The 24926-nt window shown below is 46.5% G+C and overlaps 1 protein-coding gene across 1 annotated transcript; it reads left to right on the top strand.

Annotated features, from left to right (window-relative positions):
* The first annotated feature begins 544 nt into the window (after positions 1–544).
* Positions 545–24887, top strand: LOC128727303 (bridge-like lipid transfer protein family member 1). The gene is given in 20 exon segments (XM_053821196.1): positions 545–1986; positions 2087–4378; positions 4468–5133; positions 5441–5641; positions 5643–6207; positions 7295–7396; positions 8351–8949; positions 9880–11776; positions 11856–11978; positions 13216–13432; positions 14031–14425; positions 14497–15559; positions 15642–15780; positions 15864–16229; positions 16307–18485; positions 19850–23003; positions 23074–23280; positions 23350–23480; positions 23558–24063; positions 24133–24887. Coding segments are annotated over 20 exon segments (16464 nt in total). The 3' UTR covers positions 24353–24887.
* The last annotated feature ends 39 nt before the right edge of the window (positions 24888–24926 follow it).

Below are 24926 nucleotides of genomic sequence, written 5' to 3' on the forward strand. Positions count from 1 at the left end.
TCTCGCTTGCCGGAAGGTGTGGCACGATATGGCTTTCATCAGCTGATGAACTGTGTTCGACGTAAAGATTGTTTACGTTTTTTTCCAAAGGCGTCGTCGAACGAAATTATGTTTACGATTATGTATCGATTTTTACTGTGCCCTTGACGCCCTTACTTGTATGTATCATGTATACTTGGGCTGTTGCTTCATCTTTGGGTGTGCAAGGTAGCTGTTGAATTGTTGCTAAATGTTTCATTACATTTTCTACCGAAAAACAAGGTCGAAAGGTGCACACAGCTATCTACCGAAATCCGTTTCTCCTTATGTTACTTTCGCATAAAAAAAGGTCATTTTTTGTTAAGTAACAGGCTGCGCAGTGCTTCGTCATTACTATGAACCGAATGCTTCAGCTAGTGTCACGAAAGATAAAATGTCCAGCAATGTTTTAATTGTATTTCTTTTTTTTATCATTTTAGGATATTTTTTGCCTGTTTTAGAGCAATTAGTTTCGCGTTCCGGAACCTTCTTACACACGCAAAGAACAAACAAACATCAAACGAAAATGAGTTACGAAGTTACAGACGAACCGGCCTTCAACAGCGATGACCTCATGAGCATGGGTCAATTCAACATGACCCAGCCTCTCGAGGACATGAAGCTAGACAAGAACATGGTCTGGCTGCTAGTGTCGTTGCTCTCCTCAATAATTTGGATGGTGTACATCACGTTCTACAACTCTCGCCTGTTCGGGTGCATCATCACAAAGCTGGCCAATCGGCTGTATGTGCGTGGTGCATATTTCAAGATTGGTTCACTAACCGTGAATCCTCTAGCGGGAAAGATAATGTTTCGAGACGTCGTCTACGTGTGCTTTGACTATACGGTGCGCGTGCAAGATGGTTACTTTATCTTCCGCTGGTGGCGTTCGTACGTTCCGAAAGATGTATCGGAAGATTTGTCTCACTCGGACACTCGTTTATCAGTGATGCTGAATGGCTTCGAGATGCACATCTACAACCGATCTGATCTCTATGCGCGGTTGGAAAAAACGTTTGGTCTCAAACCCTCGGTTCTGGTACCAACAGAGGACATGAGTGCAGACGAAATCGCCAAATTCAAGGAACAGGTGATGAACGATGAAAACGAACGGCACAATAACGAAACGCCGGCAAAGGTAAAAAAACCTCGCCCGGAGGCGATGACCGCAACCACGTGGCGGGACCTGATCCCTGTGATCAAAATCGACATCTGTTCCGGGCGGTTCGCCTTCGGAAATCGGCTCACCCCAACGACGCTTTCGTTATGTGTAGAGGAAGCGCACTGCGTATACAGCACGAAGCCAGCCGTATCCAAATTGGATCATTTTATGCATTTTGTGAAGGCAAAGGTGGAGAACGCGAAGGTGCTGCTAGCTCCGAGTCCGAAGTTTACCGGCATGGTGGACGAACCTCCGCGCTACATGGGTGAAGGGTTCGTCGTAATGATGTCAAACTTGATGGAATTGTACTTCTACATGGATGAGGCGGGCATTGTGCCTGAAGAACCCGTCACCTTGACGCTCGCCAATGGAGACGTCGTTGAGGCGGCTCCTCCTATATGGGGAATCGATATCAAATGTGGCAAGGGAACGGACTTCAGCTACGGTCCTTGGGCCGACCGACAACGGGACCATCTGTTTAAATTTTTTTTCCCACCCGATTTTCAACCGATGCCGGTGACAAAACCACCAAAACCGGGTGATCGTCGGGAAGTGCGATCGTTCGACATAAGTCTTTGCACGCTAAATGAAGCCACAATCGATGTACTGTTTTCAAAGAACAAGGAAACTAACGCGGTCCACGTAAACATCGGCGCCGGATCGTATCTGGAGGTAACGCTACCGTGGATAATTTTGCAGGACGGTATAGCAACCAAAGTGACTGGACAATTGCTACACGTCGAAGCGACTACCAGTCTGCAGTACCGCAGCTTAGCTGAGTGTGAAACATTACAATTTAACGTGAGGTAAATAATTGTCGATTACTATAATTTCCGGTCGTATAATTTCATTTCCATGAAACTGATATGGTCAAATTAATAAAACATTTACTGTAACTGTTTTTAGAGTGCATTACCCTATCAAATGGAACGATCACCAAGAATGGACCATCAACCTGACCGGCAGCAAGGCTACAGCGTACATCGTGTTTTCGCATAAGGAATTTTTCCAGGATCTGGTCGAAGATTGGGCTTCAAAGGCACGCCCGGACATCCTTAGTTTCGTGCCGTACACGTGGAAATTTGGTGTTATTTTAAAGGAGTTTGAAATCTTAACTCTCAGCAACGAATTCAACTGGATCGATTGTTCCAGCACGAATCAGGAAAATCACCATCTCGCTTTTTGCGGCGATTTGTTCGATTTGAGTTTCTCACTTCCATTCGATGATTTCTTACCAGTGAAGCTGCCCATTGTGTTTTGGATCCATGGTGAGGGACTGGATTTAAGTATGTACACGCCGGAGATTTCCAGCAGTCGCCCGATCTTGCTAGCACTCGATGAAAATGCGCGCATTTTGACGCGCGACGGAAGTGTGAAGAAACGTTCGGAGCTTATCAACAAAAAGTGGCGTCGCGTATGTCAGCGTTCGGTGGGATGGCTCGACTGCTGGACCGTGCCGATAGTAGCGCTGTCGATCAAGTACATGTACCATCCAATGCCACCTCTTGGGCCGGATCCGCAAGCAGACATAACGACTCCTGAGAAGGAGGAAATTTTGCTTAGTCCAATGCGTATACCCAAGATGCGCAAATCTCCTGCCATCGCATGGACGACGGTCGCTGAAGGTTCTTCAAGATTTGATCCTACGACGCTACCACCGGATCAGGTGTCAGTTGAGTTGGAGATTGGATCCTCTGTGATGCTAGCTTATGGGGCCATACTTCGAAATTTCATCCATCTGAAGGAAAACATATTCGGTGAAGATCAGTCCTTTACTGATATGGAAAATTCAAATAGCAAAAATGCCTCCCGCAGTAACCCGTTGTCTGGTGGGCACGGAAAGTCTTCAAAGGACGATCCTTCTAAATCACTCTCAGAGACTAGCCTCAATCCCGACGAAAAACCAAAACGGTTCGATCCCCGGCTGTACCGTCCGCTAGAGGTGATTGTCAGTGTCACGATACATGATCTACAGGCACACGTAATGAAGAACTGCAACGAAAATGATCCACCCTGCCCAATCGTTTTGATTGAACGGCTCGGATTTGAGATGAAGAAGCGTTTTTACGAAACGGAATTACAAGTGCTCGTAAGCCCATCATTTTTGATTTCATCAGATAACACTATTCGCCCGGCAAAGGATAAGCACCTGCGGCAAGGACACCTGTTGCTTTCCGCTGTGCAAGTTCGAGGGCATGCAATGTTTAGTAACGAAGGCCGGCAACTGGACGAAGAAACGCTCGAGTACGCATGGCTACTGGAAGTGCAGCTGGGCAAGCTTTCGGGTAAAGTAACACTATCGCAGCTGTGCAACGTTGTGACTGGATTAGAAACACTCGCTTTTCTCACGATGGATTCGGAGAACGAATTGAAATCACCAAAAACGGTGCGTTATTGCCACCACGGGGTTCCGTCTAGCACGTGTCCGCATACAAAAGAAGACGCCAAATATCGGTGCCCCTCGACGGAAGACATCAAGTATCGAATGACACGGGTAGGAATCGATGCGGTTGATCTGTATTTGATCGAGAACGGAACGGCTATGCACACGTGGATATCGCCTGTAAGGTTGGCCACGTGCAACTTGCATGGGCAGCAGGTGAAATCCGGGATTACGGGCCTGGTTCCAACCATACTGCTGCGTCAGTTTGTCTCTACAGGAGGCCATTTCACGCAATATAGCAGTGGTAACTCCCACAGTAACACCAACACCACCGGCAGTAGCAGATCGGCGAAGCTGCACCATCAAAACTCAACAAAACATGCACCTGAGGAAGGCTACCGAAAGTCTTCCGATGAAACAGGCACAATTTATCGGCGAGCAGCCATGGATGACGGCGGGGCCATGATATCGTCGACGGGTTCCGCTTCTTCTGCGGCAGTCATGAAATCGAGCCGGCGAGAAAATGAACCTATTTATGCACATCATCGGAAGGATTCCAAAGAACATAGAGACGATCCTTACGGCACTATTTCGAGTAGGAAGGGTCGGGATCGTTCTGACGATCCTCCCGTGCACTATCGACGCGATAAGGAAGACCCATACGCATCGATACATTCAACACGCAACAGTGGACGTGATATAGATTCCAACGAACCCTGGTTGGAGGTCGGATGTGTTTCGCTAGGACCAATTATCATCGAGGCTGCCTCAGCCCTGCCTATACCCGAACATTGCCTGCATTTGGTTCAACATAGGTGAGTTGAGTAAAATTGGGTAGCAACTGAATTGTAGTACTAATGTGCTAGTTTAATTCTAATTCTATGTGTTTTCGTTTTTATTTAAGCTATCTGAAAGTGCATGATGAGAAGAACAAAAAGCTTTGGTTCCTTTGGTCGAGTAGCACGGATCCGGTGCGCTGCGGTTGCGTCGGTGGCTGTGCTTTCTTTGGAACCAATCGCAATGGGCCCCGATTTTTTAAACCATCTGCCCAAGATATACAAGAATTTATCAATATTGCGCGGTATCACATCCATGCAAACCCACGGGAGTATGGTTTCGGGCAGAGCTTGCTACACGAGGGTCAGCTTGTGTTTCATACGCCACCGTACAGTTTACAACCAGTGTCGTTGCAAGAGTGCTACGAGTACATTGCCAAACCGAACCTTCACCGATCGGGACATCGTCATCCGCCAGCACACGGTGGCGGAGTACCGTCAGCTTGCTGCGGTACTGGGCTAGCAATGGACAGCAAATCGCCCCATTTACCGCAAAAGCATGATGTGGTACATTCGCAAAAGGCAACATCGGCAGAAATTTCCCCCAACAATACACTGATACGAGGAGGCAGTGGCGGTGGTGGTGCTGTTACGGGAGGCACATCCCTGGCGGGCACAGTTACGGGAGAACGATCCGGAAAATCGTCGTTAGAGAGAGTAAAAGAAAAAGACACAGGATCGCCACTTGGCTCGGATCGGGTTCGTGGAAGACGGTTCTCTTACACCAGCGGAAGGTAAGTGATGACCAATGTTAGGATGTACAATATTAAATGGTTCCGTGAATGTAGTCTGAAATGCATTGAATGGTGAGCATTGCGGAGATTTCTTTGTTCCTTTTTTATACAAGGGAGGGAACCTATAGAACGCTTTAACAGCGAGAGGTATGTCACAGGTGAAGTCTTTTCTAAAATTTATGAAAGATTTTGTATATAACTACCTACATTATTCTGCAAAGCTGGCGAAAAACTAATGATAAATCGTCCTTGTATTCGCTGACTGTTTTTTTTTCGTTACAATCATCTATTTTATATTGTTTTCTAGGCAAAGCACTATTCCTCATGATGTTCCGTACTGTCGATTGCTAGACTCCAGTCCGAAAACCACCGCCAACAGTTCGAAAGTGTCGACACCAACGCCTGGTCGAATGGATGCCTCCGAATCCCGTTTGTTTACACCGAAAAGCTTCAAGGTTTTATAACTTCAAAATTGTTTGCTTCGGAATTGCGACACTCATCTCGGTCTTTTATTTGCAGGGCGAAGTGGACAGTTCGCTCATCACAGACGAACACCACCAACATTTACAGCAAGGCGGAACACACCTGCATCATCACAACCAGCATAATTATTTCCCGGGACAGCACCATTCGCAGTATCATACGCAACAGCATCAGATGATGCTGGAAATGTCTCATTCCGCTCCGTCGCCCGGACATCCGCTGGCATCCGATTCGGAGCAATCGCTGGGAGGCATCATCCCTTCTGGTGTAGGGATACGGCCTATGCCTTCGGATGACGTTATAATGCGGGATGTGCAGCGTACTGTTTCGCTTACATCTGAAAACCCTTCAGAGGCGTTCTTTTCGGCAGACGAAGATTTGCATGCTTCGCGTAGCTCCAGTCTCAAGGCGGGAGGTATTGATCATCATCCCCATCCGGTTGCGATTCAAAAGAAACGATTTGCATCTGATCTGAGCATCGTTGGACCGAACGAGCTAGAGGGACGGCTGTCGTCACATCGGAGCGATTATGAGATCCACACACCTGAGCATCGGAGCCTTCCAATGCGACCGCAATCAACAGCAGAGTTGGTGAGTATGGTGGTAGCATGCACCGGAAACGCGAATGGTTTCTATATTGTTGAAATTAGTTGGGTTCCCTGCTGCTTCTATGCGCTAAAGTTTGATGAACGGGTAGGGTTAGCATTTCTTGCAACAAGGACCTCACATTGCGTAGTCTGACACGATGGTTGGTGGCATCCAACTACATATGGTGCATTTTTGGGTTTGGTTTTTTCCTTTAGGAAAAATGTGTTTAATTAAAATAAAGCCTTATGCTTAAGTAGATATTTATGCAGCAGTATTAGTAGGAAAATTATTTATTTCTAGCATTTTGCACATAGAATTCGGTAGATCAAGTGTCTTTACTATGGGAAAAGCACAATCCTCTCCCAAATGACACAAGCCTTCATACAGCATTTTCTTTCCATATTTGTTTATTTATTGCGCTAATCAGCGAATTGAAATGATCGCAATTTCCATGTTTCAAATAAGTAACCCAGTTATCCAAACATTGTTTGTCTAAATTAGACGATCGCGATTGTTCTTCTCTCAAAGTAAGAGCCCATGATTGTACTTGCTACTACCGATTGTCATGTTTTTTATCTTCTTTTTCTTCTTCTATCCTACTGTTTACTTCATATTTATATGCCTTAACAAATATTCTTCAACCAAAAAAATATTGCGCAAATTGATATGCATTTGTACGGTCACTTCGAACATTGGCTGATCTTCTGCGACTGTTGACGAAACGATGAAACATTATCAAACGATCTTTCTTTCTCTCTCCCCGTCCGGAAACGGAACTCATCCTGTATGTTTAATCGCATCCATATAAAATCTCATCTGCGCATTATGATCGGCACGATATGCACACACACCCATACCCACCCACGACACCCATCTTCATCTTCTCTCATACATATCGGAACGGAACAAACGCTTGCCCCTGTATTTTGTGGCACTGCACCGAATGGCAAACAATGGGCGTACTCTAAATTGCAACCGATCCATGGTACTCGTATATCCTGCGCGCGTATGTGTGTGTGTGTATGTGCGCATGGGTGTGTGTTCATGCGGTGGCGTTTGTGGGCCAACAATCCTGCGCTCCTTCGATCAGAACGACGAGGAACGGCGCCTCCATGGTCTAGCAACGCCGATGCGTAAGTTTAGCAACATTTCACCACGGCCTGAATTCCGTCACTTTAAGCCAGTTTACGACGTGAGTAACTTTTCTACCAGTATGCCTATTGCTCGACACACATGTTTTTCTTCCTTTCTTTCTTTTGGAGTACGATAACACGGCGGGTCCGAGTTAGAAGCGTTGTGGAAAGGAACCTACTAAGCACCCAACTGTGCAACTTTTCTTTCAAAATGTTTACGCATTTCTTCTTGGGGTGCCTTTCCATGACTGCTGCATCCGCCAGGGTTTCAGTTTGTTGCCTTTGTTTTTTAATGTGTCCCGAGTGTAATTCTTTTTTTTTTGCTACATGCTTCTGTGTTTTTTGACGATTTATATTTCTTGTGTTGCTTTCGTGTGCTGTATTCACAAGACAAGTAGGACCGGGGAGCTGGCTGCGTTTTAAAAGGACGGGTTTTGTATTCGCAAATCGCACATCACGCATATAATTTGTATTATACATAATATTACAGCTTCGTAATTTCTTTAAAGTAGAATGGCTTCAAGTTTTGTTATATCTCCTGCTTTTAATTTATTTCCTCGCTTTCTTAACAACAAATTAGTAGCGGTTCATTTCGTAGAAGCATTGTATAATGATACATAAACAATCCATAAAACTTTTTCATACTGTGTGTTTTCAAGATTTTATTGTTTAATTTTTCATTATTATCAAATCGAAATTGCTATAGTTACATCATTCTGATCATTATATGTATATTCAGTCAAATAGTCCTTGCTATGATTGTTTATTCGATAATACGCTTCCTCGTTAATTCCGTTAATCATTTAATAGCTAATCTACTGGCCATTTGCTACTAAAAACCAACTTAATACTAGCGTTATAGCATTATATATTTTGTTTGTAATATTGCGAAGGTAATTTATAAAGCACCTTATGGCACATTTTCCTCTTTGAATGCCGTTTAGAGACACACTGCGCACGACCTATGCTAAACTAACTTCGTGTTTCGTTTTACTTCCCTCTAACTCCTCCAGGTCGATCCGCAGGATTCATCCGAGTCGCATTCACTCTCTTCAAGCTCGTTTATCTCGGCGCTTTCATCCCAGGAAGACATCACGCTAGTCAATTTGCACATGCAGATCAACCGACCGATAGTTGATTCTCCGCTACTAATGGCCAGCTACGTTACACACCTTGCGCAAGTGCGCTGCTCTAACTGGTCCCATTGCTCCATGCCAATGGGGGCGGATGCGTTCTCGATGCCGCTCTTTCAACAGAACGAAGACGGTGGCCTAGTGTACATCGGGGGCAAGCTTATACCGCACTTTGATACCTTTTCCAACTGTCGCGAGGTGAAGATCATGTCCCGATACGATGGTTCCGCCACGGGAAGTGGATCCGCTGCAGGTTTGGTCGGTGCAGGAGCAGGCGGATTTTCCACACTGCCGAAACCGCATCCGTGGGATCCGAGCGTGTTGGTGCGCAGTAGCTTCGATAAGCAGGAGAGCAAGGAAGGCGAAAACGAATTTCTCTCCTCACAAGGCGAAATTGCTACGCGTAATTCGATTGTGGTACGCTTTAAGGGACAAGTGGACGTTATGCTGACACCGCTACTGCTAGAAGGACTGCAGAGGTAGGGAGAATTGTTATTTTTCTATATTCTTTTAGCTAGTGCTTCAACATAGGACGTTTATGTCGAATCAAGGCACGGTAAGGATGCTCGGAAGTATGAAACGGCTCCATGTGGGGAAAACTGTCATCGAGCGAAGCTACGTCAGTACTATCGTATGTTGGTTCATTTTCATTCATAAGATTATAATACTTGCTCACCTCTTCCGGATTTTGCCGTCCAATGCTTGGGAGTGATAATGTATGTAATTTGTTTATATCTTGCCGATCCGTTCCATTTCGACTATATCTTGCTCTAAGAAATCTGATTCTCTTTTTAACTAATGAACTGCTTTCATCTTCCATCGGTAAATTGTTGGTTGAATACCCGTCAGCGATCTCGATTGGGTTCTCTTGATTTATTGTAGAAACGCCATCAACAATAGCCGACTTACTTGCTTGGTGTGGACGAATTTCGCCTTCACGTCCATACCTGCGATCGATAATGTTATGGTCGTGTTCAAAATCGCTTGTTTCTATTTTTGCCGCATGTAAATTCCAATCAATTTCTTTTAAGCGGTCCCATAAAGGCCGCGAATGTTGTACATTTGCGATGTCCTGTATTTGAGATACGATGTTGCGAAAATTCACTTCTTCTAATGGAAATTTTGGATTAAATTTTGTCGCGCACAGTCGATCACTGAAAATATGAAATACTGCCAATGATAACAGTAATGATCTGATATATGCTCGCATTTTCTGTAATCTAAACGCCTCATGTCTATTTCGCATCTGAGAGCATGATGTGTTACTTGGATGGATGAACTATGTTGGTGTAATAATCTGTTGTTATTGTTGAAGGTGTTTGAAATTATTTTAATTTATTACAAAAGTTTTAAGCTTCGGAAGTTTATTTGATTTTTAAATAAATAATCTTTTTTATTATTTTCCATAGAATGATCGAATCATTAACTCCAACTCTCTCGACACTACATCCGCTGACGGTGGTTAATGACATCCATGCATCGTGCGTGCGTAAAGTTGAAGCCGTAAATATCCTGAAACGTGATCAGTCGCTAAGCTACTGGTCTCAGGTCCACTCCAATTCAAAACGGTCGACAGCTGAGCGCAATCTACAGGGTCCCGGTGGGCCAGTTCTAACCGACGTATACGAGGAAAGTATATCAACCCAGGTGCAGGGTTTGATCGTACTGCCAAAGATCAACGTAACGCTGATTCAAAGCTCGGTGGTCGAAGAAGTGATCTCATTTGCGGCGTTGGATAACGTGCAGGAGCTAAGCTGTGCGTCACTACTCGCAGTGTGCTTCGAGGGGGTTTCGACCCGGTTTCATCTGGGAAAAACGACGAAAGCATCCATGCACACAGTCTACACGCAGCCAACCGTACGGTCCGGTGGGCTTAAGAAGAGTGGTCTTATACGAGGAACCAGGGCTTTATTAGCCCATCTCTCATCACAAACCCGCCCCGACAACGTGCCCGGTGAGCCGATTCTGCTGGAAACGTCGGAGAAACAATTGGAAGAGTTGATAATTACGTTCGACATTGGTAAGGTGCACACTCAGCTTCGCCGTTTGAAGAATGAAGCTGCCAATTTGCCGGACTCGCAGATAGTAATCACAGCCATACCGGCTCATCGTAGCCGAGCAATGTTTGATTGTACCCGAATCCCGGAGGAATCATCAACTGTGTCCCTAGAGAGCAACAGTTCCTTCGGTGGGTTGGGTTACATCATGTTTGAAGGTGGATTAGAAGGTGTTAGTGTTAAGATTGTTAAACGATCTCAGTTTGAAAAATCGGAAAATGCTGAAGAGGCTCTTAAACCCGAACCGGAAACAATTCCTCCCGCGACGGCGAATTCGGATGCAAATCAAAACAGCATCACGCTCAATAATCCGCTCAATCTAGTGACACTGTTAAACGAGGCCGGCGGAAATATGGCCGCCGAAGCGTTGGCAAAGTTTGGCATGAAGAAACCGGGCACACCAAAATCGGCTGGTGCTGGTACGAAGGATCGTTCGTCACTGTTCGATATTAAATCGAAAGATAAAGTGATCACGACTACCACAACGACTACGACCACCATCATCGGTGATGGTGGAAAATCTTTCAAATCGAATATCGTACCGGATGAAGTAGACCAGTCTGCGATAAGAGGATCGCTAATTAGTGATTCTCCATTAGCCACTGGAATCCCGCAACCGCAAGCCCCATCGGGTGCAGGTGTATCAACGCATGGAGCGCCAGGACTAGGCGTCGGATCGGGTGTCGGAAATTATAATACGGGCTCGAATCACACCGCCACAAACCCGAATGCTCCTGGTTCCAGCGCAGAGCCATCGTCCACATCAAGGACCGGCGGCACAGTAGCCCCATGCAGTAACGACAATGGAAAAACATCCTCGTGCGTAATCGATTTCAAAACGGTATGGTTTAACTTTGCTGCTCCGCCGAGGACACCAATCACGCGCAAGATCGACTACACGCGTTTGGACTGGAATCTGCTCAGCACAGCCTCCCCAGCCATCACGGCATGGATGAATCCGAGCAATCGATTCGCTATCAAAATTGTCGCGCTCATGAAAGCGATGTACATACGCCGGACTGCTGTCACAGTGGCACTAATGGCTGATGCCTGGGAAGGACCTGCACTGCATCGGCCAACAAAGAGTCGGTACGGTGGCAAGTTTACACCACTAGCTAAAACGTTGCAGGAAGATCCTAGCTGCCAATTGTGTACGGTACTGCAGAAGTATGTGGTTGAGGAAACCGCCCCCAAAATTGAACACATTCTCAAGCAGCAGTATCTTCCGCAATTGAGCACCATGCGACAGGTAAGTGCCCACTATTATAGCCTGAATGGATTGAAGTATTTTCTAATTGTAACATCCTCACTCTTCACGTATCCGTTAGGCTGTCATTGTTCTGAGTCGACAGTGGAAAAATGTGCTGTACAATCCGATGTTGTTCGAGCATCAGTACAAAGGAAAGCTGGCGAAACCAGTCAACGTAACGTTTGCTTTGCCACAGGATGAGGTATGTTGGTTAGCGTTTTTCATATCAACATGCATTTTCTGTATAACGTTGGAAAAATTCACTTTCAATTTCCTTCACCGCAAAGAACAATGCATTCGTGGGTTTAGCAATGTTGATTGTCTATTGGGTCGATAAAGTTTTGTTTGCGTCCATTAAATTAAAACCATCTCTCATCTTTAAGTGTCCGTTTCCCAGGATTGGGGTACGCAAGTGTTGAGTTCGTTGTTTTATCTTCTTGTGCTCGTGCATCTTTTCAATCCCTTCAAACCGCAAAACCTCATCAAGGTTCCAGCGACTCCTTACCATTTTATCTTTGTTCAAGCTACTGAGCTATCATCGGCAATGAACTCCCGTTTAAATATCTCATACACGTTCATCAATTGTCGCAATTATCATGTCTCTGTTTTTTTTTTGAGAGAGATTGCTTAAGAAAAAGAGAAATATGTATTCAGTCACTGTCACTTCACACACTAAATGCTTTCCTTTTGCAGCGTTACAAACCTATTTGGGGTAAGTGATAATGAACTATGTGACACGGAAATAACTTTAAAATCATACATTTATGCAAACACTGTACAATGGCGATGGGGAAAATGTTGTGTGTCCTACAGACATTAATGTACTTCACGTTGTTTATGTATAGCCGAGTTCTATTGCAGAGTCCTGTGGGCTATCCTTTCGGTAACGTTTTCTGGTGGTTGCTTCGTTGTGTGTGGTGTTACTGTACATTTCGTTCGGTTGCTTGCGAGGTATAGGAAGAAACATGTCTCCATTAGTTCAATATGTTCCGCAATAGAAACGCCAATGGCTTATCGCACTAAACTCCTCCATTTTTGGTTATTGGAAAATATAAATGGAAATCCAAACTTAAGTGCAAAACCATAGTTCGTGTGTGTATGTGTGTATCTATGAATCGGAGTTTTATCCACGATTCATAACAGTCGTACCATTGTTTCATCACTAACCCACATATTGAGCAAAAAATGGGCGGATGGTTAATGTTGCTAAATGACGTAGTAACGATAGTGTCGACCCAAACAAAACTCAACTTTGCTGTCCTTTCCGGCGCGTTTAGCTGCACTCTTCCCAACCTGTGATACCTGTGATAGCTTTCCCGTCTCTCCCTGATTCCTCACTCTCAATTGCCTGATCTGAAGTGAATTGAAAACGTTTTTCTTCGCCCAATCGGAACGTGTCGGTTGGACCTTCTGTTTTTTGAACGCATTTTTCACCGCAGGACGCCGACGATACGGATGACATCGATACGGATAACTATCCGGTTGGAATGCGCGAAAACCATCCACTGCTCGGTGAGGAAAATGAACACACCATGCTGCTTGGGCAGTGCATACAAACGCAACCGCACCGGCAACAATCAGCCGCATCGGCAACGTCAACGGCTGCCACCCAACATACAGCAGGGGCCCATCAGAACCATCATCAGGCGCAGCATGGTAAATGATCTCCCTTTCAGTCCTTGTTCTCTCTCTCTCTCTTTGTCTCTCTTTTACAAACCCACGAAGCGGTTAACGATCGATGGTTTATGCTCGTACCTGCCTCCATTCCTTATCCGCCTGATAATGCTTATTTCTTTTTGTGCATCTAACCCCATCTCTACCCCCCCAACCGGTGAAAGGAGTGTTTGTATTGTAGTGCAATGGAAGCTCCTTTCTTGTTTATTTTAATTCTGAGTTATCGTAATGCTTTCCAGTGCATGTGTGCTTTTATAGTTGATTTTTTTAGCTAGATTGTGCGTGACTTACCACCCAACACTGTTGTGCCTGTGTTCATTTGTTAACTAACAGTCGATGCGTAAATCTAGATACACGAACTAAACACACACATGATAATACTCGATACAATTTTTGCTGCATTTGCCTACGTATATACTGCAAAACGTCGTAGCTGAAATTTTGCTTCTCCTTTTCTCCTGTTTCTTATTTCGGTTCCTTGTGCTCTCCATCACACAATAAATAATAATGCAACCGTGCAACCCAACCAAAACAAAAAACCGTAACCAAAACGCTACGCCATAATACCACCCGCTCGCAGTAATCAAAATACCCGACGAACCGCCTGTTCCGTCTGCGGTAGCGGCACACATGGCCGCTGCAAAGCTGGGCGATTCCCTTAATACCTCTCCCAGTACCACTAACAACTCGCACAACAAGGTGCGGAAGAAATCGTCCGTAAAAAGTTTCATTCCACCGGCAGCGCCACCATCACGTGCTAGCATACAGATGTTCCCGATCATCTTTGACAAGCAGGATCCCGTCGGGGTAGAGTATGGTGCGCTGCGCGAGGGCTCTGCACCGTCCGTATGCAGTTCGTCCGATTCAATGGACAAACCGTGGACTCCGCCCGCGAACCACAAGGAGGATCTGTACTCGTGGATGGCGAAACAGCAAAGTGAAAGTTCCAAGCACCGGGAAAAGGACAAAAACACTGTATGTACCCAGCTCTAGGGTGTATTGAATATTCATTTGATTTGAGGGTTATTCTTTTTGTATTTTCACAGCAAAACAGTCGCCCTGCATCGCAGAACCGTCCTGCCATCCATTCGGTGAAGTACATGCAGGATAATAATAGGATCCTTGATGCACATCTTATATTCGAGCCGATGCTCACCTGCCTCGGAGTCATGCCACAGCAGATGATAAATAATGTCTCCAGCAAGGACGTCTCGTCGCTAGAAAGCTTAGGAACAAACCTTTCACTGGTGTGTTCGTTCGATACGATCCGTATCGATATCGTCGTCAGTGAGGCGGGTGATGGTAAAAAGCCCCCCAAGCAGAAGGACCCCAAAAAACGTGGCAACGGGAAATTCACAATCATAATGCCGGGCGAGCAGCCAGCGTTCCTGTGCGAGCAGGTCGGTGTCGAGTTGGAGGTATTGAAAATGACTGATGGCTTTCCTGACGAAACGAAGCCTGCAATGTTGTACGTGTCACGAGGCCAGCTGAAAAAGCACACCAGTACGGTGATCAACTTCAGCCTGAATGTCCGGTACATCTCCCAGCAAGTCAATATGCCGTTGTTACGGCTACTCCACCAGATCACAAACATGTATCAGAACGTAAAAGATGCCCAGAACGAACTTCGCGATCATCCGGAGCACGGCGGTAAGCGAAGCGCACCTCTGAAGGACGAGTCCAGTCTAGCGTCGGAAATCAATGATCCCACGCTGATGGGATCGATCAATGAACCGTTGATGGCACATATCGAAACATCGGGCATTTTCGATTACACCGATGAGCGTTACGATAAATTCAACGAGGACATCTCGACTATGCGCCACGAATTGCGCCACTCGATAAGCCGCAGCAAAATGCCGACACTTGGACCGCTGATTCCATTAACACCATCTCCAAATTCCCGCAACCGTCCGCATAGCTTCGCTCAAAAGCTGCGCAGCACTAGTAAAACAGTAAAGGGCAAACTAGGTTACACGAATCTGAACGAATCGATCAATACCCCGATCAAGATTAGTCCTACGACTGCCGGACTTGCCTTCGCGGATGCCGTATCGAAACAATCGCTTGAAGCTAAAAATTCAGGAGGATTATCTAGCACATTTGGAGGTAAGCAGCTGGTGTAATTGTGACTGGAATAGTTTTGCTTTCAAATCTTGATACTAACAAATACATTTGTTGTTTGTTTTAGAATTCACCGCACCGTTTGATCGGTCCACTTTTACTGGGCCAATTCATAGTATGCTGGACACACCAAAGTGCTGGAAAACGGTATATCACCTGCTCGATCTCTATTCAGCTATGCCGGAAACGAAAACGATAGCCCATCGGTAAGATATTAAACACGGAAGAAAAAATTTTACCTATGTCTACTGTACATTGTGCAACTTTTTCGCTGATTGCCTTATTCCAGAGTATCAATTTCGCCCGATGCAGTTGAGCAGATCAAGGCCAGAAAATATAATTTACTTCACGAAAGCAAAAACCTTCGTGATGAAGATGACCTTGGTGGTACGGCGAATGGCACTGGTGCCATTAAGGACTTAGGTATCGTAACGCAAGAGCGCACCCGGTTGGTGGTTTTCGGAGTTGCAAAGATTCATCGAACCAGACTGCTGGCCACATTAAGTGGTTTAAAATTGGAGGCGGAAATAACCGCTTTGCATAGCAGTACGACATGGCGCAAAAAGTCACGTCCTGCTTCTCTAGAATGTTCGCTGACGGGACAAGTGGGACGGGCAATGATTGTATTGCTGGAAGGAGTACAGCCCAATCAACAGTAAGTCCATAGCACGCAGTTAATTGATAGAGTTTAAACTATCGCAAATGTTAATTTCTTTTCGTATTATTTTACAGAACCGTTGTAAAGGTGTCGATCGGCAAAAGTCAGACGCTCTACTCGAGCATAACCCGTCGCGGAAAGGACAAGAACAACGGGCTTCTTTCCATCGGCATTGTGAACGTGGACATTCCACAACATCCGGTCGCGCTTCACGGAATGATGACAAGAAGCTCTAAGCAGATCTCCTCGACACTCCAAGAGCTTAGAGTAACGCGAACCTCAGCCCGCTTGACACGCCAGAATGAGGAACCAGAATCACCTTTGCACCATCAGCGTGATTCGCGCGACAAGGCGCCTCCATCTGCTTCGACCAGTCATCGAAAGCATAGCACAGCTACCGTACGAACAATGACTGGCACAACAACCGCGGTCGGAAGTAATCCGAGTGGTCTTCTTCAGCCTTTGGTGATGCAGTTTAACATCATTCTACAGAGCTTGTCCATTAGCGCCGCGCTGTTACCATCGTTGCAGGCTCAATATAAGATGGATCACGTAACATCGACCGGTGTTACGGGCAGCAAGGCAAAGTTTACCATCGATCTGCCTAATCATTCGCTCAGCTTCACCACCAAAATTCAGACTACTGAAACCAATCTGCCGTCGGAAGCTTGTATTGCTCTGCCGCCGGTGCACGTTAGCGCAGAGTACGTACCCGAAAGTACCAGCGAGGAGGTCCCGATCGACGGTGTTGTACTGCGGCAGGGTGGATACCTTTCCGCGTCCGCCGAGATCGGAGTCTTTGAACGCTGCCTCACGACAGATCTGCTGAATCATCTCGTGTTCGTGCAGAAGGTGTTCATGAAAGAGGTGAACGAAGTAGTGCAGAAGGTTTACGGTGGAGAGAAACCCGTGCCACTTTGGCTAGAGGAATCAGAGGACAATGGATCGACGATCAAGCGTATCCTGTTTTCGCTAAACATTCGCGTCAAGCGCATACAGCTGACCGCCACCACACCGTGTTCGTCGGCGGTACGCTTTGAAACGGGCCAGCTCGAGCTGCATCTGTCGAATCGGGTGAAAAATATTGCGGACGCTTCGAACACAAAGTTGTTCGGCAAAGCACAGATCGATCTGAACCTTTCGCTTGGTCAGATTATCAAAAACATCATCTTTGACGAAGCAGAACCGGAATTTCAACAGCACGCCTTTTTCAATACCACAATTGGGTTGAGGAACGCGTTTCAAAACGAGATGCTCAACGATGACAAGGAGCTGGTGTTAATCACATTGAAGCGTCCGCTCATATACGTCCAACCAATAGCCGTCGATAAGGCAATTTTAGTTTGGTTAAACTACAAAAACGCATACGAGTATTGGACGGAGAAACGGGCCAACCTCAACAAGGAGGTGTTGATGGCAACACAACAGGTGCTGGAAAAAGTTCCCTTCGGTCAGATAAGCCATCACCTGGCGACATCCGCAAACTTATCGACACTGTTCCTGCAGCTTACGGTGGAAGACATGGGCATTTGCCTACCGCTGAACCAAGCTCCACAAATCTGGGGCAACCGCTCAGTACAAGACTTTGAGCAAAAAGGAGCCGTGGTAATTACGCTCGAAAACACGATCATTTCCGCGTGTAGCTCTGGATCGCTTGTTTCGAAAGGACGCTTTGCCGGGCTATGCCTGCGATTTGCAGACGACTTTGACTCATCGCTCGATGAGTGGAAACCAAACATGAGCGATGCCAGCATCATGAACTTGTGCGTCGTGTCCGAGGGAACGTACGAAGTGTGCTCGCGCACAATCGCTGCCAAGCATCCGGATAATGCCAAATGGATCCTGAATGTAAAATGGCAAATGGAAGGCGTCGATATACATCTGGATGTAAACATTGGCAAGCAACTGTCCGCCCTCGGGCATACGCTGACCATGTTGACGGGATCGGAGGATGACGAACCGATATCCTCCGACACACCGGACAGCGACGATATTGATGCAGGCGGTCAGCAGGCGGGTAAGGATTCCAAATCACGCAAATCGGTCGATTCGCTTCCATCGTTCCTGTTCGATACCACGCTGGATCCAAAGAAGCGTTCACTGTTAATGGAGAATGAGATTAATGAGCAAACGAAAATAGTCAACGACTTCCGTACGCTTGGTGCCTCTGTGAAAACGATCGAAAATGAAGAACGACGTCTACAGGAACTGCAAGCTGTGTATTACAAATATTTCAGACGAGATATGATACAGGTGAGTAATTTGTACTTTCAAATTGCACATATATTTCGTATATTTAGGAAATAAGGCTGAGTTCTAAAATGCATCGAAAATAAGTGAAAGCTAAATTATATATATTTCGTGTGATGCAAAAATTATATTTTTTGCGTGATGTGTGATTTGTTGATAAGTTGAATATGCGTCAATCTTAGTTAGCATCGTTGGAAAAAATCAATCAAAGAGATCATTGTTGCTACTCTGTTTGAAATATCTATCAATTGAAAGAGACGCATTCAAAAATTTCGACCGGAAAATTAAATTTCAGCCTTGTATCGAAATTTTGCACAATGCCAATGGTAAAAATAGTGCTTAAACTACTTTGTCAAAATGTCGATAGTGGACACCAGTGCCATGTGAATTTGAGACGTTCGATCTATGAAATTGATTCGGATATCGAAGAAATCAAGCTTCCCCTGCAGGCTATTGTGAAATTGAAGCGAATCCAACCAATTGCAGAATCTCTTTCGGTGTCGATGCTGCCATTGCATCAACACGCTCAGCTTAGCCTGCCGGTTATATCGAAACTTCCAGCCTCGGACGATAGGTATGAAGAAAGTCACATGCATGATGGGAGAGGATCAAGAAGATTTGATGAACATCCCATGCGCAGGGAACGCTCGATTGGAAGAATACGTAAATCGAGCATGAGGGAATCAGTCAAAATGAAGTCCACGCCGTCAGCAGAAGAGTTAAAACAGATAAAGGCGCTTTTGATGGAGATGAAAGAAAAGCTCGGTGTGATGGATCCGGCTGCGGAAACTGCTAGCGAGCCAGAGCAGCAACCAGAGCAAGATCGAATGGATGCATCAATGATGGTACGACGCCTTAGCCAAGGACTGAAGGAAATCCGCGCCTCTGAAGCAAACAGCTGCCCGTTTGTGCAGTATTTACTCGCAAATCCTGATTCTAAGGACAGAAAAATTGATCCGAGTCTTCCTTTATCTGCCTTTATGGGTAAAAATTATTCCATATCTTATAAACATGGCTCGCTGTTTAATGCGAAACCTGGTGAGGATTCAAATTCAATAGACAGTGATTATCCGAAAAGCACGAATGATGGCGCAACAACGGATTCGGCGATCATGAGCAACGAAGGACACTATAGAGATACTACTTGTTCTGCCTGTATTAAAGACCATAAGCCATCCATGTGCACTTGTTCCGATGATGAAGCATGTGACAAGCAACGAGCATGAATAATGGAAATATAACCGTATCTACAGCAGTAGTAGCATATTATGGCTTTTGATTCATTTTGGAGTTATCTTTAGTGATGTGCATATGTAAAAAAGATGCATACAAAATCACTAACTTCACATTTTTTCCCTTATTTTTAGAAATGGAAACGTCCAGCTATGCGTAAGCCAATGCTCAAGGCAGCCAATCGTTCTCGCTCCTTCGTCGCTCCATCGCCCACCAGAGAGGACATGATTGATGCTGGTGGTAGCGATGGCATTAGCGAGCAAACCGGTGTCAGTACCGGCGGAGGAACCAGCAGTGTTATGGACGCTTTTACGGGCAGTGAAGATATGAGCAGCTTGCAAGAATCTCCCAACTCAGGACCGTCGCGCACGGCATCGCTAAGGGTAAAGATTCCTCCGAATTCTTCCCGTGTGACGTTCAGCGAAACAATGCGCCAGTCGTCGCTACCCAGCGCCGATTCGGACGTTGCTGCCTATTCCGATTCGGGGCTGGAATGGCCACGCTATGATTCGAGCTCTGTCACTTCAGACGTGCCACACCTGTTGGAAATTGACGGTGAGCAGGTTGAGCTACGCAAGAAAAGTCCCAGCCATCCGCAGAAGCAGCAAGAACCGAACATTGACTTCGAACTGGACATCAAAGTACTGGTTAATTCCGGCAAATGTGTTCTTCACACCAAAGACTTGCACGACGAGCGGCTCTCGTCAACTATGGGCGCCAATACGAACAATAGTAACACGAATAACAATGCTACGATGGCGGGCAAGCACCACAAACGAGAGCGCAGTACCGGTGGTGCAACGGATTGGGGTAGCCCGATTCCACCCCGTCGGAACAAGGATAAATCACGGTTTAAGTACAACAACACACCGTACACGGCTCTGGTTGATTTAACTATTTTCCATATTCCTGGACTGGACGTGAAGCTTCAATATCAATCTAAGACCGTTGGTGGAGACGATGCTTCCCCGCGGTTAAGTACCGCCGATCCGTTCGGGATGTCGCGCAAACTAACTTCTAAACGAGCCACCCTGTTTGCCTGGATGACGTTGCAAAGCATCCCCGAGGAGACCATCATATCTCCGCATATCCTAGAGTTCCTTGAGCAAACCCTCGAACCGATCCCTTCATCGAAGGCGGCAAGTGGCGTGGGAGGAACCAGCAATACCGGTACCAGTGCAGGTGGCGTAGGTGGCGGAGGCGTTTCAGCAGCAAGTGGGCCAGCATCGAATCCAGTAAATCTACAAATGTTGGAGCATAATTATGCAGCGGTTTATGCGAGCTTCCCCGTTGATGTCGTGGTGTACTTTCACATGCAACCGTCCACCTTCCGCTTTTCTTGTCTTCCCGTATCCCGTGTCGAGTGTATGTTGCAGCTACCGAGCTTGGATATTATTTTCAGCTCGAATCGACACGATGACGATGTGACCATTCCTAGCGGTTCTACCTCTCTAGCTGGCGGAGAATCGACGATGGTATCGGGTGGAGATGGAAAAGCAACCGGTGGACTAAGCGTGACAGGATGCTTGGCTGATTTCAACGTGTATATTTTCCATCCATACGGTGGGAAGAAAAGTAACTTGAAGGAGGCACATCAGTTCTCGCCACTGGCTGACAGTGAGCGCAAAGATTCACTCAGCATCAACGTAGAGTTTGTGAAGTTCCACATCACGCGTTCGAAGAAAGTTAATATCATCGAAACGGGCATGATATCGCGGAAGCACTCAGACCAAAGCTCGAAGGCAACCATTCGATTTTCGACAATCGTCGACATCGGCTCAGCCTCGTTTAAATACGACATGCGGCGACTAACGGAGATTCTAGCCTTCCCGAAGGCTTGGTATCGACGTAGCATCGTGCGGCGAATGTTCCTCGGTGACCTAGGCATGCAGCAAACAAGTATGTGCGATCTAGAGATACCAACCATTCCTGAGGGAGCTGTGGATGGCAGCGTGACGTCGAGGACCAGCGAGCGAGACGTTACCGGAGATACGGACAGCCGACAAAGCGCCCGTGGAGAAATGATGAATCGCGAACGTTTGCGATTGAGCCTCGAAAATCTTGGAATGGGAACGGCAGGCGGTAGCGGTGCAAGCAGCGCTTCCTCGACGGCAAGGATAAAGGACCAAAAATCGTCCAGCCTCGATTCGACGTCGTCACCATCGGACGTGAATCAGGTGACGTCCTGGGAAACGCTGGTTCTGTTCGCCATAAACTTCACGAAGCTAAACGTTCAAATGAACATGGGCAACGTGATGGGTAACATCGTGTGGCTCACCAAGGCTTTCCGTAGCGACGGTCGCCTGAGCATCGGCAGCACAGGTCACAAAAACATGTACATCGGTGTTGGGCTCGGAGGATCTTCTCTGGATGCGAAGGGTGGCATCGTGGGAGGAACGATCGATCTAAACCGGATCGATACGTACATTCATATCCGCGAAGATCCTGGCTCCGAGCCGGACCACAAGGTGGGCATTAAGCTGATGGCACTGGAGCTAAAGTTCGATTACATGGGCACGAGCGTACTGATGACACGCGTGAGCTCGTTGAACGCACAGTTGCGTGATGAGTGGAAGTTTTCCAAGGATCACGATTTCAGCAACAAGCTGCCCACGAACTATCCGGCCATTATCCTCATCCATGGTGATCTTTCCTGGGACCAACTGCAGATGATGATTTCGAAATCAACCACGGCAGATATACTGAAGATGTTTTACAAACTGGAGGAATTCTTCTCGCAACAGTTCAAGTCTTCGAAGCGTGTGTTTTCCAGCCTTGAGCCGAGACTTGCCAACCCATCGTTGCGGGCAAGCGTGCGAAGGCGCGAAGAGAAGAAATCCCTCGGAGCTGAGGCATTAATTCATGACGCGCGACATCACCGCCATTGGCAGAGACCGCTGAAACAAACCAAGGGATTGTGGCTTTCGACACTCGGCGTGCCGCTTTCGAACATTGGAACCGTTCTCGGTGGCACGATGGAGCTTCATGGTAAAAACATATCGCTTGCCTGTTTCCACGGCATCAACTTTAAAGCGAAATCGTGGGCCCTGTTCAGCCTGAAGGAACCGTGCATCGATTTTGCCACCGAGGCTCAACACGTCGAATCAACCGAAGAGGTGCACGTCATACAAACGCTCACGTTCGGTCTCGGCATGAACAGTCAGCAACCACTGCAGCACCACTCAAATGCGACCGTCGTGCGGATGTCACGGAACGTCATTTTTCCGCCCCAATTCAAAACGCTGCACGAGTGGTTCCACTACGCGTTCGCCAACAGTGAAATCGATGGTAAGAGCTAAAAAGGAGCCCGCAGTGGGCTAAGTAAGCCAGTTTCATTGCAAATACCCTTTTCACGCAGCAGTCGATCGTTTCCCGGTGATCGAACGAGACAAGGAACATAACACAAATTCGATCGAGAGGGCTCGCGGATCCGGATCAGGCTCGGCGGCTCATCAGAAACTGCAAGATCCGAATCACAATCGGGAGGTGATTTTTGCCTTGCCGAGTCTGCAGTTGCACTTCAAGACGGAACACTTGCAAGGCATTTCGACGCCCGATACGACGCGTAAGTTTGCGATCGTCTGCTTGGGTGCGTTTCATTCTCTTCAACGACTTTTTCTAAATATGCTCGCAGAAGACAAACCGATGGTGGAGTGCAGCTTTATCACCGAGTTCGAGGATCACATTTTTGTGACGGTGGATGCTGATGCCTTTTTCTTCCTACATGATCTCATTACTTCTTATCTAAGTGAAAAAGAAAAAGTGGTACGTACAAACCTAGGATTCCTCGATGCAATTGCGCAGTTTGACAGGTTTTCATGTACTATATGATTTTTTTGTAGCTTGGCACGATTACCAATAACCGTTCTTCGTCACCGAATCCTACGACGGTTACACCACCTCCAGCCTCCTCGAACACTCCAGCCAGCTTGTCAGTGTTGAAATCAGCCCACGTGCTAAAATCCAGCACATCTAACCTGATGGCTGCAGCGGCCCCTTCCATGTCGTCACTTGGGACACAAGATTCAACCTCTAGTCAATCCATTGCCAATGGCGGTAGTTCGGTAGATTTGAATGAACCGGCCAGTTCTACGTCGACATCTGGTCCGACGTCGACGTTGCCCGCTTCGAAGGTGCTACCAAGGCCCGTGGAGGAAGTAAAGAAAGCAAGCGGAGGAATCTCCTTTTCTAGTCCGCCATCGAACACCAGCACTGGAAGTGTAGGAGGAGGAGGGTCAGGTGGCAAACATGTCAACATTGTGGTGGAGAAATCGGACCTCGAATCGTTCATGCGCACCGATTGGAGGCACTTCAACTGCAAAACGTGGCACCTGGAGCCGACTGTACGGTATGTAATACTATTGGTGTCGAGTAGAAAGCACGTTCCTCAAATATTATTCATTTTTCCTCGTTTCAGACTGCTCTCGTGGGCTGGTAAATCGATCGAACCGTACGGGATAGATTACATACTGAACAAGCTTGGCTTCAGCCACGCTCGAACTACTATTCCGAAGTGGCTGCAACGCGGATTTATGGATCCGCTGGATAAGGTAGAAGCGCTGCTGATGCTGCAGCTTCTCGTAATGGTAAAGGATAACGGTACATCGGACGAGAAGGATTCTAGCAAAGACAAGTGAGATGCATGGTGAAGGGTTAAAAAGGGGCTAAATAACTAAAGGATAAATTTTGTGCCGTACAATCTGAACTGACTGTTGTTGCTTGCGAACGCCACATAATTCGGCGTGGCGCATCGGCTCCGGGTTTGAAAGCATTTAAATGTTCCAAATAGGGAAATATATCGAACATGTTTCGTTCGCAGACCGGTTCCGTCGCTCTGTTGCACGGCCACGACTCGCTTGTCGTGTTTAGCCTCACGGCTGCTCAATTACATTATTCCTTTTCCTCTTTTCGGTGGGTACATATACAACCGTAACCGCAATCTAGTCCAATAATATAAAAAGATTCAGTAACAGAAAGCGTGATTGAAGAACAAACCTTATCGGGACGCGCGTTCGTGGCGCTTAGCTACAGGACCGCAAATGACTAAAGACAGATATTGCAAGCATATTAGCAAATTACATTTCACTTCAAGTAATACTCCCTCTCAGAGGAAGACCCATTTCCCGACTGCTTCTCTATCCCTTCCGATTGAGAGAAAAATATTATAAGCATATGTGTATTCGGAATTAGCTATGTAGTTCCAATAAACGA

This window comes from Anopheles nili, chromosome 3 (assembly GCF_943737925.1).
Source record: "Anopheles nili chromosome 3, idAnoNiliSN_F5_01, whole genome shotgun sequence".
In the NCBI taxonomy this organism is placed as follows: Eukaryota; Metazoa; Arthropoda; class Insecta; order Diptera; family Culicidae; genus Anopheles; species Anopheles nili.